Raw genomic sequence first — 13,374 nt, forward strand, 5'->3', positions numbered from 1 at the left:
GAGACGGCCGCTGGGGGCGCTGCAGGCTGAAATACACAGGACACCAACAGATCAAGGTTCAAGTTCACGTGGTACATGAGGTGGAACGAAAGAACAGAAGACATTTTTTTTTTATTTTGTAGATTATTTGTTACATTATTCATTTTAACGTTTTCAAGAGAGACATGTTTTAGACAGATAACCTAAAGTACAGCCAACAATAATTCAACAAAAAGCAATTAAAATCAAATAAAAGAAGTTGTAAACACAGTCAGATCAAGATGACATGTAAAATACTAAAACCAACATATTAGAACATATTTGCTTTGATATTTCAATTGACATTATCAAATGTTTAAAATCTCTTAAAGAGATCAAAGTGGACAGCTTCAGATCTTTATGCATGGTGTCCCAGGTTACAGGAGCAGAGTAAGCCAAGGCCTTTTTGACGAGTTCAGTCTGCACTGAGGGAACGAGGTGGGCCTCATCAACACGGGGCCTGCTAACTTTTCAATGAAAATAACCATTTCTACCAATTTATTCACTAAATTAAATGCGTCAGGTGCCGCAAAACCAGCAACTACTGTAATTATCAACTAGTGGCCCGTGGACCACTTTAGGTTTGTTGGAGAGGGTTATAAAACAAAAAATATCTAATGATTTTTAACTTTTGATATTTTTACATTTTAAGACAAAAGAAAATAACAGATTCTTGTAACAAAGGGAAACAAGTATCACATTTTAATATATTTTTTATTAAAATAATTAGCTATGCAGGCTTTTGTAATTTATTGCACCGGTAATTGTGGAAAAACTCCTTAAGTATCCTACTTTGAAGAAATAAAGTATGTTTTACCCCTTGTATTACTTTTAGTATTAGCATAGTAGCAAAAGAAAATAACAGGAAATTTACTACCCCCACCCCCCACACTTATTATTTTTTTTTTTTTTTGTGTGTGTGGGTATAAAAACCAAGAAATTTCAGTTTTATGTTAGTTTTGATCTGCAGAGCTGCTGCAGAGGGACCAAAGAGCAGCATGTGGCTCCAGAGCTGTAGGTTGCAGACCCTTGTACTAAACTATAAATTTTAAAATTTTAATCTTCAACATGCTATAAATTAATAACTTTAGTTTAGAAAACAAGTCTTAAATATTAATAATTAACGTTCACGTCCTTTTTTCATTTATTTTTATATAACTAGCACAAACACTAAGGACCTTAGTATTTGCTTGATTACTCCTTTGTTGCAACAATGCTTCTTGGTATTAAACCTTATATCACTGGCAACATGTTTAATTTCCTCTTTGTAAAATAATACATTTGTGACTTGATAAGCAGAGATGAGTATGTGGACACGCTCGTGGAAAACTTGACAAACCTTCTCTGCCAGTGCCACACAGCTTCTTGTGCTACTTGTCTGGTGTTGTTTTGAAGAAACAAAACACATTGGGAATTTAATAATTTATTAATTTCTTGAACAGCATTCATCAGCATGTGGAAGAACCATACACAGCGAGAACAGCCTGGTATCTCCTCCTCATGCTGCTTCCCAGCCTGGACACAATCTACTGCGGGATGCATCTCATTCTTGAACCAGAATTTGTTGTAAATTAAACAGTATGGTTGTGTTGGTGGCAGCACGGTGGCACAACTGGTAGAGCTGCTGCCTCTCAGCGCGCAGGTCCCTGGTTCAAACCCCGGTCCAGGGGCCTTTCTGGGTGGAGTTTGCATGTTCTCTCCGTGCATGCGTGGGTTTTCTCCGGGTACTCCGGTTTCCTCCCACAGACCAAAAACATGCATGTTAGGCTGATTGGTAACTCTAAATTGTCCCTAGGTGTGAGTGAGAGAGAGAATGGTTGTTTGTCTCGTTTGTCTCTATGTGTCCCTGTGATGGACTTGCGACCCGTCCAGGGTGTACCCCGCCCCTCGCACAGTGATTGCTGGACATGGGCACCAGCGACCCCCGTGACCCAAAATGGAATAAGCGGGTAAAGATAATGGATGGATGGATGGATGGTTGTGTTGGTCACTCTGGAGCAAACAGCACGCCCAAGCTGATCCTACAGGTGTTCAAGGGGGTTGAGGTCAGGAGGACTGTAGGGAACCCATTCCATTCTCTCCACTCTCAAAATCTGGATGTCGTCTCTGATAAACCCCGCTCTGTGGGGGCGAGCATTGTCATCCAGGATAGAGTTTGGTCTCAGACTGAAATGATGGCATTGCCACTGGTTGTTCTTAGGTGCTGACAATCCAGTGCCAGTCAGTCACCAGATTATCAAGACCTGGAGTATCAGAAGCTCAAAACAAGAGTTAATATCAGAATAAGATGTTTGACATCAACAGAGAAGATTTGATGAATTTTTCATGGGTGCATCCCACGTACTCAACTCTGCTGCTTAACCCACAATGTGTTTTCTTTATAAATGTGACATCATTTAAGAGGAAATAAACAGGATTTCCAAAAGTGGGGATTTCAGCCTCATTTTGGGGGTCCCCAAGGATCCATAAATTGTAACTCAGCACCCCTGAAAATAAAGGAACAATCATTAAGATTTTGGAAGAAAACTCAGTTCTCAAACCATAGATTTATCAAAATATTGAATAAATATGGAATAAATTATGACACTCTTAAACAGTCCAGTAAAATCTATAATTTTTTTTTTGCGCGAGTCGGATCCTCAACGCCACCTGTCAATCAATCCAGCAGGCTTGTTAGCCACTGAGCAATCAGCGATCACAATTTGTCCTAATGTATAGGACATGTAACATTGTAGGATTTGTCAATATATAATGTTTTTTTAATGTGTGCAAAGAGTGCAAACATACTCGTCTGACCCAATGAACTAACCTTATTATTAAACTTGCATGGCCACCACATTGCTCAAGCCAAGAGACATTGTGAGCACTGGGGGCTAAGCACCCCTAAAGGTCAGATCCTAGCATCGCCCCTGATTTTCCAACAAGATAAGATTTATTACAACAAAGAAAGAAAAGCCCAAACGTTCTAACTTTTTTGAGTTGAGTTCATGATGGCCACACGGTGTCCCTGTAAGACAGTTGTTGAAGATCACTTTCAGTCTCCCTCAAGCAGGAAAGGAAGAACGTGGAAAGAGTAAAAGACGTGAGAGGCAATTAATTAACTTTTTATGCCAGATGAACCAATTTTTCAGCTGTTCCTCATTCACTTCATTCCTTGACCCCCTCTGATAAGTCAGTCACTGCTTGAGCAACAAATCATTGTTTCTATGAATGAAAAATGCCAAGATGAACAGTTCTGTTTTCAAATTTATTTATCTTTTTTTGTTGTTGTTTGTTTTAATATTAGCATCTACCTTTGAGACTCCCAGTTTACCTTCACAACTGATGGGTCTCAGCTTCAACACTGTCATCACCTGGTAAAAACAAGATAAAACGAGACATTACAAAGGAGTTTTTTGGCTCAGTGGCAGTGACCTCCCAGCTTAATGTAAACTTTCTAATCAGCAGATGGATTCTGACGTCCGGCGGTGCACAGCAAGTGAAGAGAGAGTTTTGTGCATACCATATGCGTGCATGAGAGTGTCAATTCTGTTTCCTTCATTTCCTCCCATCCAGCATGGTGACAGGAAGCCTGTGTTCGTTTCCAGTCTGCCGCTGTTTGCACAGGACAAAGGTCACATTTGTCACATTCATTTGGTCGTTAACTGTTACTGCTGTGACCCCCGCAGTTACTTTACACAGCCCCAATGCACAAAACCTTTCCTTTCACACACTGTCTTTGTTCTGACTTAGCGATCAACCATTTGAACACAATTTGACAGAAAACTTCTAAAGACTTAGCTTCGTTCAGACTGTTTAGGCTGCAGCAAAGCCTCACAGTGCAGGCTGGATGGAAATGATGCTGTACACTCCCTGCACCAGCCTGATGTCATGACCATCCATCCATCCATCCATCCATCCATCCATCCATCCATCCATCCATCCATTATCTTTACCCGTTTATTCCATTTTGGGTCACGGGGGTCGCCGGTGCCCATGTCCAGCAATCACTGTGCGAGGGGCGGGGTACACCCTGGATGGGTCGCAAGTCCATTACAGGGCCACATAGAGACAAACAAGACAAACAACCATTCACTTTCTCACTCACACCTAGGGACAATTTAGAGTTACCAATCAGCCTAACATGCATGTTTTTGGTCTGTGGGAGGAAACCGGAGTACCCGGAGAAAACCCACGCATGCACGGAGAGAACATGCAAACTCCACCCAGAAAGGCCCCTGGACCGGGGTTTGAACCAAGGACCTGCTCACTGAGAGGCAGCAGCTCTACCAGTTGTGCCACCGTGCTGCCCATGTCATGACCAATCAACCTGAAATGATTCACAAACTTTCCAGGTTCTGACCCACAGTATAACAGTGGCAGAGACTTAGAGCCCCAAGTATTCATGACAGGACGTTCCTGAAGAGAACAACAGAATAATGACAACAGCTCTTTACATCTATTAACTTGTTTCCACTTGAAATGTATACATCCCTGCGGATCGATTACATATTTTAATTATTTATTTGACCAGTCAGTGTATGACTGTTTTCAAATGTGGCAGGAAAGTCTATACATGAGGAGACTTTTTGCATCAGTTACAAAATGAAAGTCCAATTCACATTCATTCAAAAACCATGACACGAATCATCATTCTACTTTACATTCTTATTTAAGTTAAAACTTTGGAACGTCTGAGTGAAATGAAAATAAAGAAAATAATTCATATATAATTTAATTCAACCATATATATATTGTGTATATATCCAATACAGGTGTGCAGTGGAGAGCATCCTGTGCTTCAGCATCAACGTGTGACATGGAGGCTGCACAGCTGCAGAAAGAAAAGCTTTGCAGAGAGTGGTGAAGGCTGCACAGAAGTCTGTTGGAGTCAGCCTCCCCACCATCACAGACATCTACACCTTCAGATGAAGGAAGAGGGCCACCTGCATCATGAAGGACCCCACTCACCCAGCACACACACTTTTTGCACCGCTTCCCTCATGCAGAAGGTCGTGGAGCATTAAGTGTAGAACCACTAGACTGAGGAACAGCTTCTACCCTGAAGCTGTTAGACTCATGAATCTAACCAGGATAGTCATTGTAAGGAAAAATAAGAAAAAAAATAATTGTAATGTCACTTTAATTGCACCACCTGGTGGTGGATGGGTTAAATGCAGAGACTAATTTCGCCATTGTATGGAAACATACAGTGCTGACATTGTGATGATGTTATTATTATTATTAATAGATAATATGTGATTTGTGTGCTGCTGATCTCATGCTGCTGTATTTATTCAAACCCATCTGCTCACCACAGACTCATGTTCGGGCTGCTGTTGATACGTCATATTGTATTTTATATTATTGGTTAGTGTATATCTTAGATCTTTTAGTTATCGTTTGGTGTTCATTTAGCGTATATCTTAGATCCTTATTTATTTAGTTTTTGTTTTAATATTTTATATTTTGCTATTTTTGGGTGTAACTGGGACCCTACATATATATGTATGTATACATGTGTGTATATATACATATATATATATATATGTATATGCATATATATGTATATACATATATATATGTATATACATATATATATACACATGTATACATACATATATATATAAATACATACATATATATACAATTTATATATAAATATATACACACACACATCTATATATATATACACATGTATACATACATATATATATATAAATATATACATATATATACAATTTATATATATATAAATATACACACACACACATCTATATATATATACACACACACATCTATATATATATATATATATATATATATATAAAACTGAGCATTAAAACTTTTTGCACCCAAAGTAAACCTTCCAAAGAAAACTTGGACCTTTAAGAATGTTTCTAATGAAAACACACAAATATCTTTGACTTTAATCTGACAAGTTTAAAACTTTTGTTTTAAACGACAAACTTTATTTACATCCAACAATTACTTGATACGACTGCTTTTATGTAAACCTCTTGCTTAAGCTGATAGTTATTTATTTTTCCTGTTTCAGGGCCAGCAGCACGACTCCTCCAGCACTGAACACAACGAGGAGTCAAAACAAAGTTGGTAAATGCACTTTTATTACAGTCCACATGTGCTCTTCGCTCTGAATGGAAAGTGAAAAACGACAAAGTAATACAGTGATACTTCCATACTGAACCACAGTACAAAAAGAGCGTCATTATGTACAAGATATTTATGTACAAAAAAGCTTTTTTACACGCAGGTATGAAAACAAAAACCATACGTCCTCGACAAACTGCAGCATTACAAAAACAATGCAGGCAACAGTGTGTAGTTTAAAAACAGGCGGCTTAAAAGCCTTTCCATCAGGGGCATAAAAACTCCCCTTTTGACAAGAATAAATTTGTTGTAGTTTTTCGTTAAGTAATGTTTACTGATTTCCCCTCCCCGCACATACACTCATAATTTACATTCTTTCGTTCACGCTCAGCTGCGCTCACAAACACCCAGCCACACACAAATCACACAAGTGTTAAATATGCATCCATCCTCTGGTGTGTTGGTCAGAGCCGGAAACAGAAATGAAGTTCTGGACACCAGTCAGGTGGACTGGAGCTTGACACGTCAGAGGCTACATCGCAGGCACACCAAGGCAATCCTAAAGTCTTTTTTTCAAATATCACCTGCTTCCTCTTTTAGCCACCATGATGTGCTCAAAGAGGACAACACGGCGAGGCTTTAGCAGCATTTGTTCCTCGAGTGTCAGCTGAGTGTCATCATCTGAGCTCACGGTCTCACCTGCACCGCTGACACATTGCAGGTAACTGGACCTGGGTCCTGCCAACAGAAAAAGTGCTAAAAACTCCAAATGAATTGAGGAAAGCTCCTGAGGGGCTCAGAAGTCCACAGAAAGGATCAAACCTCCAGTTCTTGATTGTCTGTGCAGTGGAACCGGTTCAACTTCTCTCTTTCTCGGTTTGAGATGTCTAGTTTGGGGGCGTGAGCTGGTTTCAGTGCTGGGGAGGGGTGTGATGGAGCCGGGGAAGGCGGCAGGGTCAGTTCAATCTCCTCGTAGCAACGTGAGACGGGGGCAGGTGGGTGAGTTGGTGGTGGGGCAGGGGGGACGAGGGGAACGGGACGGTCCACGTTTCTGATCAAGTTGACGAACTCCCTCTGGTTGTTGATGCCTTCCTCCTGTGGGACCGACTGCTGCTTCTTCTTCTTCCGATGGAGGTGGGAGAAGGTGAACGCGCAGACGGCACAGCCACAGACCGTCACCAGGGCTATGACCCCCACCAGGATCATGTAGAAGCTGAGGCCCCCGTGTGTCGTGTCAGACATGGCACCTTCAGAGGAGCAGGCAGAGGTCACACCAGACTTCATTTAAATTTTCTTATATTTTAGATACGAACTGTACTTCTCTTACCTGGACAATGTTGACCAATACAAGGACCTCTGAGGCTCACACACTCGTTGCCAAAGAAACCATCTGGACATGCACATGTGTACTTGCCCTCGGTGCTGTGACACTGCGCCCCCTGTTGGCAGGGATTGGGATTACACAGGTCCAATTTTACCTAAAACCACAAGAGTGAAACAAAATTTTAAGAAAATAATATTCTATTTATCAGCCACCACCAGAAGACAAAGACAGGCGATGATGTTTCCGTGTGTGTCTGTTTGTTAGAAAAATCAGTGGACAAATAAAATTAAAACTCATTAAACACGTCAAAAATCATTATACGTTCCTTTACAAATGATGAACGTTTGGAGACAGCCCATTCAAGATGGCTGCCACAGCCAAGTGACCTTAACAAACACAACAATAACTATAACACAGTCGATTTTTACAATGACCTAAAACTTGGTGCGTTAGTAGCTGAGACTCAGTCACAACACAAATTAAGCATGACATCCTCTGATGCGCAGTTTTATATTCATGGTTTGACCAAAACAACTTTTTTTGGGTCATTTCTCAACATAAGATTATCTCGGTGTAAAACTCTGGTAGGAAAGGTGAAAGGCGGTTTGCGTTCTATCAAGGAATGACAGGCTTTTGTCAACATTTATCAAACAGCAACTTATTTTTTTAATGTCTTCTCATTTTGATCACTTTTCTCATTGACCTGCATTAACGCCTGGCGTTAATTCACTACAGTCGAGTGATTCATTTTGTTTTAAATCAGTTTCCCAACCTCACAGAAGATTCCTGAATGTCCCGCGGGACAGTTGCACGTCGCCGGCCGTCCATCCTGCTCCACACACTGTCCTCCGTTCAGACACGGGGAGCTGTCACAAGGACTCGGACCATTCTGGCAGTATTTTCCAGAGAAACCAGACGGACACAAGCATCTGGACCCCAACAACTGGTCCTGTAAGGGATGTGATATAAGAACAGCTTGTTTGTCATTCATTCAACCTTTATCTATACTGGTTAGTCTCAGTGAGTCACAAGGACTCATTTACAAGAGAGACCTGTTTTTTTGTTGTTCCTAACCGTAAATTGATGTAAAATTTGTCCTGAGTGCAGGAAAAAGCTGATAAATTTATTTTAAAACAGATTATTTTCTCAGTATTCACAAATGTATTTGTGCATTAAACTAAAATAACTCTAAATGATCATTTAATATGATCTAAATGATCATATTAAGCTTCATTACACTATTATACCTATAATATAACAGTTATTTAGGGAAAAACTAGTGATAGAACAGTAGTCCTTTGTTTATTGCGGGGGATCTGCACCCTGAAGCCCTACGATAAGTGAAAAACCACAAAGTAGGAATAGTAGTTCAAGTAGTAAGTAGTAGTTTATTGCAGTATTGATATATATATATATACAGTATTTTTCGCCATACACGTCGCTCCATAAGTTGCATCAGTCCACATTTGTCTAATAAAGTGGAAAAATCCATAAGTATGTTGCTTCGCCGTATACGTCGCATCTATTATGCGTCACCGCTGACAACTTGGAAATGTGGGCAGGTGTTGTGGCAAATGGCAGCCGCGGGAGCATGCACAGGAGGACTTTAACAAGAATTTCACAAGACTAACACTTAAAAACAATTATTTGTTTGCTCGAAATTATAGCAAAGGTGTGTCTCAGTCTAACTTTTGCTTAATAAATGCACTTTGACGGTCAAATCAGATGTATTTCAAAGCCCGATAGGTGGATGTAGGAATGTGCAGAAGGACGAGTTGCTGTGCGTTTCTTCGAAATTTAACAAGATAAACACCTAAAACAATTATTTGTTTGCTTGACTTTATACTAAAGGTGTGTCTCAGTCTAACTTTTCTTTAATAAAAGGACTTTAACGGTCAAATCAGCTGCATGTCAAAAGTATTCACTGCCTCGGTGCTCCAGGGAGCGCACAGACAGGGAGGTAAAAAGGGAGGAGGAATGCTGCGCGTTTTTTTGAACTTTAACAAGAAAAGCACCTAAAACAATTATTTGTTTGCTAGAAATTATAGCAAAGGTGCGTCTCAGTCTAACTTTTGCTTAATAAATGCACTTTAATGGTCAAATCAGCTGCATTTCGCCGGGACGGTGCAGCTGGTTTGACGGTTGATCCAAGCAGCGAGCAGAACGAAGCCGATTGTGTCATTAATAGCTGGTGAAGATTTTCAGTCATCCAGGACATGGTAAATACAAAAAAAGTTCAAGGCAAAAACAATAAGTATAAAGTAAAGTATAATAAATAAAGCCCAGTTGTTTTTGTCTTGAACTTTTTTGAATTTGTCATTAATAGCCACTATTACCTATTATATGACACAACGGCATGCCATACAAAGTGCCATCTTGTGGCTGAAACGGTAGTGTTCAATTTTTCAAGTCAATGAATGAAAATGGTCATATTTCAGCCAAAAATTGGTTTATAAATATGGGGAAAAAAATCCATAAATACGTTGCTTCAGCCTTGAAGTTGCAGGGCATGTAAATTATGCAAAAAACCATGACTTATAGGGTGAAAAATACAGTATATATATGAAAAGTTTTTTAAACCCTTCCCACACTCTTGCAATATTTTAAACAAAATGTTTTTAAACTCTAAATGATCTAAAAGAGCACAGAATGTCATGATTTGTTTTTATTCAGTGCTCTGAGATGACTTTTGTTGTGACTTGGCGCTATATAAAGAAACTGAATTGAATTTAATTGAAATTTCAGCTCCGGCTGCACTCTCGGCCACACCCACTTTTTTTGCTCTGCATGGAGATCAGCTAATCAGCTGCAGGAGGAAGCTTCTCGCACAGCTGTGGGCTGCACACAGGTGCTAAATCATTTAAAATAATTTATTTTAAATAAAAAAATCCATGCCAATCGTGCGGCTCATCCATCAATCAGCCAATTGGTGTGTCATGTCCAATCTTACTTTGAAAAACCGTGACAGAGCGAGTCAGCGAAAAATGAATCGCGAAGTAGCGAGGGACTACTGTATTTGCAATTTTGATTTTAAATAAAGGCAAATAAATCATGCTTTTGGATTTTTGTTCTAATACCATGAAATGTTTGCTCAAGGTTATCATACCAGCCCATGCCTAATAGGGTACTAAATAAAACATGAAGTTGAGGTTTAAAAAGTACCAATAAATAAATAAATAAAGTAGGCACCCAGAATTTAATTTTATATGACATGTAGTGAGGGGCTAGAGACACATGGATCTGACACAAGCAATAATGTTTGTCGTTTTGAGAATACACAGAACTGTAAAGACAGACAAATTTTCTTTTTACATTCCTAATGTTCCAACTGGACTCACCTCGCAGCGTCCGTCGTTTAAACACAAACCCTGGCAGCTGCTGTTCCCTGGAAATGAGAAATAAACACAAACACCTGATGAAACTGTCACAATAAAACGAGATTTTAATAAAACCACAGGCCTGTCAACAATAACATGCAGAAAAAAACAAAAAGCTGACATCATCAATCACAAGCCTGATCCGAATCGCAACCACAGCCAAAACTTCCTTTTTTAGAGCGATATGTGAAAAGCAGCTGCAGGAAAGCCTGAAAACAAACCTTCACTCACGCCTATTGTTGATCTGCTCGTTCAGAGTTTCAGCCTGTGAGAAATGTTTGATGGAGTAAGACGATCTCCTGTTCACAGAAACTCTGAGCTGCAGGAGAACTGATGTTTAAAGGATGCTCATGTTTCACTACCTGCCACAGGACAATCACTTCTCTTGTCTCTTTCAGCTTGTCTCCTTTCTTTTAGTTAGCTTTTTTGATTTGGAGTCCTTTTATACGTACTGATGTCACAGTTAGGGCCGGTCCATCCAGGAAGGCAATCACACAGGTATCCACCGATCAGGTTGCGACAAGAGCGGGCGTGGACACAAATACTCGTTTCGCACTCGTTGGCATCTAAAGACGCAAAGCAAAAAAGACAAGAAAAGTTTCCTAAAAAGCGCAAATTAATACAAAATTACAATTTTTATCGTCAACAATATCTGCAAGGTGTTGAATTTATGCTGAATAGGTGAGTAAATATAAAAACGGACTGATGTGACACCATGCGAGTGTATTTTGTCACGCTGAGTAAACACAAACATCAACTTGTTTAGAATAACTGTACAGGTGAGTCACGTGACGTTTACAACACACATGACTTAAAAGGTTCCATCTAAACCAGTGGAAATTAAATCTGGAGTGCATTTCATTAGACGAAGACTGTTCAACAGTTCGACTTTTAGACGTTTTAATAGATTTTTATTCATCCCTTTGGGGAAATTTGTTGCTCTCATGCTTGCTAATATTTAGAAAGTAATTTATTTCACTGTGCGGGTTAATAAAGGCACTGAAGCTTATTAATGAGATATGTGTTGCCTCTGAGGCCTTCAAGGCAGAGCAGTCTAATTATTATGTGGTTAATGTACATAAGTTTTTGGCACCGAGTGGGAAGAGACCCAGATGAGCTGCTCAACACTAAATATGTGTCAGTGAAATAAAATTTCTCATTAATTCTTTAAGAGATGGCAAAAACTGAATCTTGAATTCAGATCACTCTGATTGCTGAATCTCAGCAGTCAGTGATCTCACTTTGTAGAATCAGAGGGACATTCTCACAAGGAGTTAAGCTAACCGCTAATCAGAAACATGCCCATTTAGGGGTGAATCTAAGCCATGTGAAACAACTTTTCAATCAATCAGAACAATTTTAAGTTTTTTTTTTTTACAGTTTAGGCAGCAGATTATACTTCAGACTGCTCGTGTTGCAAACAGCAACACAGACAGTGCTCTGAATAAACGACCAACTCTGAGCTCCTCCGGGAAAACGGAGCTCCTCACTTCATCTTTAAGCCTGAGCCTCAACACTGTCCAGGATTAAAATCCTGATTTGTGACCTAAAAGTTAAGATTGTAAATAAACCATTAATTTCAAAATCTTAAAACTTCTACGAAAAAATTACACATTATAAAAATTTACTGTGAAGCATTTACTAGAACTGTTGGAACGTATGAAGTTCGGCAGAAATTTGCTTTTAAATGCACCCTGTCTTGAGTATTCAGCGTTTCCCCTACCATTATACAAGCGGGGCGTGCCGCCCTGTCATCAGAACTGAGCGCCCTGTCTACCCCCCCTCCCCCGGTCGACAACTGTTGATATTGATGTAGAGCAGGGCGCAATATAAACAGGCTAGCAAAAATGCTAGTGACATATATCCCCCCTCCCCAGCAAAGTAGCACTAACCTAGCAGGTGGGCAACACAGACATGACTCTGTCCCGTCCTCCTCCACCCACCCTCACCCCGTTGACAACAATAAAATACGACAAGCGCCCGTTCCTGTACCGCTACACCCCCCCCCCCCCCAAAAAAAAAACATTGACCATTAAAATGAATTAATTAAGGAAAAGTTAAACTGAGACACACCTTTGCTATAATGTCGAACAAACAACTGTTTTTAAGTGTTAGTCGTTAAATTTCGAAGAACTGCAACAGCGAGTCCTCCCGTGCGCGCTCCCGCGGCCGCCAATTGATTTTTGGCATAACACCAGCCCACATTTCCCGGGGGTCAACGGTGACGCACAATAAATGCGACTTATTCGCCGAAGCGACTTTTATATGTTTTTTTTCCTCTTCATGATGCTTTTTTTGACTGATGCGACTTGTACTCCAGAAAATACGGTGTGCTGATATGGTAAAACCTGGGAGCTTCTTCAAATGCCCTGACAAACAACGAAGCTTTAAAAGCAAAACTTAATGAATAAATAAAAACGATCAGTCAAAAAATGGTAAATAAGCCATTTACTGTTGCTGAGGGTTGTTTTTAGGATTCAGCTCTGGATGTGAGCTTAGTGTGACTGAAGATAAGGGAATGATGCTGCTGACAGAAATCACTTAAAGGAGAATCGGGATATTCTG

At 39.9% G+C, this 13,374-nt stretch overlaps 1 protein-coding gene across 1 annotated transcript in view; it reads right to left on the reverse strand.

The window, feature by feature from the left end:
• Positions 1–6,924: 6,924 nt before the first annotated feature.
• LOC119410882 (protein jagged-1) overlaps positions 6,925–13,374 on the reverse strand; it is a 77,683-nt gene continuing 71,233 nt past the window's right edge. Inside the window, exons 10-13 of the mRNA XM_037677804.1 lie at positions 11,262–11,375; positions 10,771–10,817; positions 7,436–7,586; positions 6,925–7,355 (exon numbers count right to left, since the gene is read on the reverse strand). Of these exons, the coding sequence (XP_037533732.1) occupies positions 6,925–7,355; positions 7,436–7,586; positions 10,771–10,817; positions 11,262–11,375 (743 nt within the window). The remainder of the gene's footprint in view (positions 7,356–7,435; positions 7,587–10,770; positions 10,818–11,261; positions 11,376–13,374) is intronic.

Source organism: Nematolebias whitei, chromosome 6 (genome assembly GCF_014905685.2).
Source record: "Nematolebias whitei isolate Nwh7 chromosome 6, NemWhi1, whole genome shotgun sequence".
Classification (NCBI taxonomy): domain Eukaryota; kingdom Metazoa; phylum Chordata; class Actinopteri; order Cyprinodontiformes; family Rivulidae; genus Nematolebias; species Nematolebias whitei.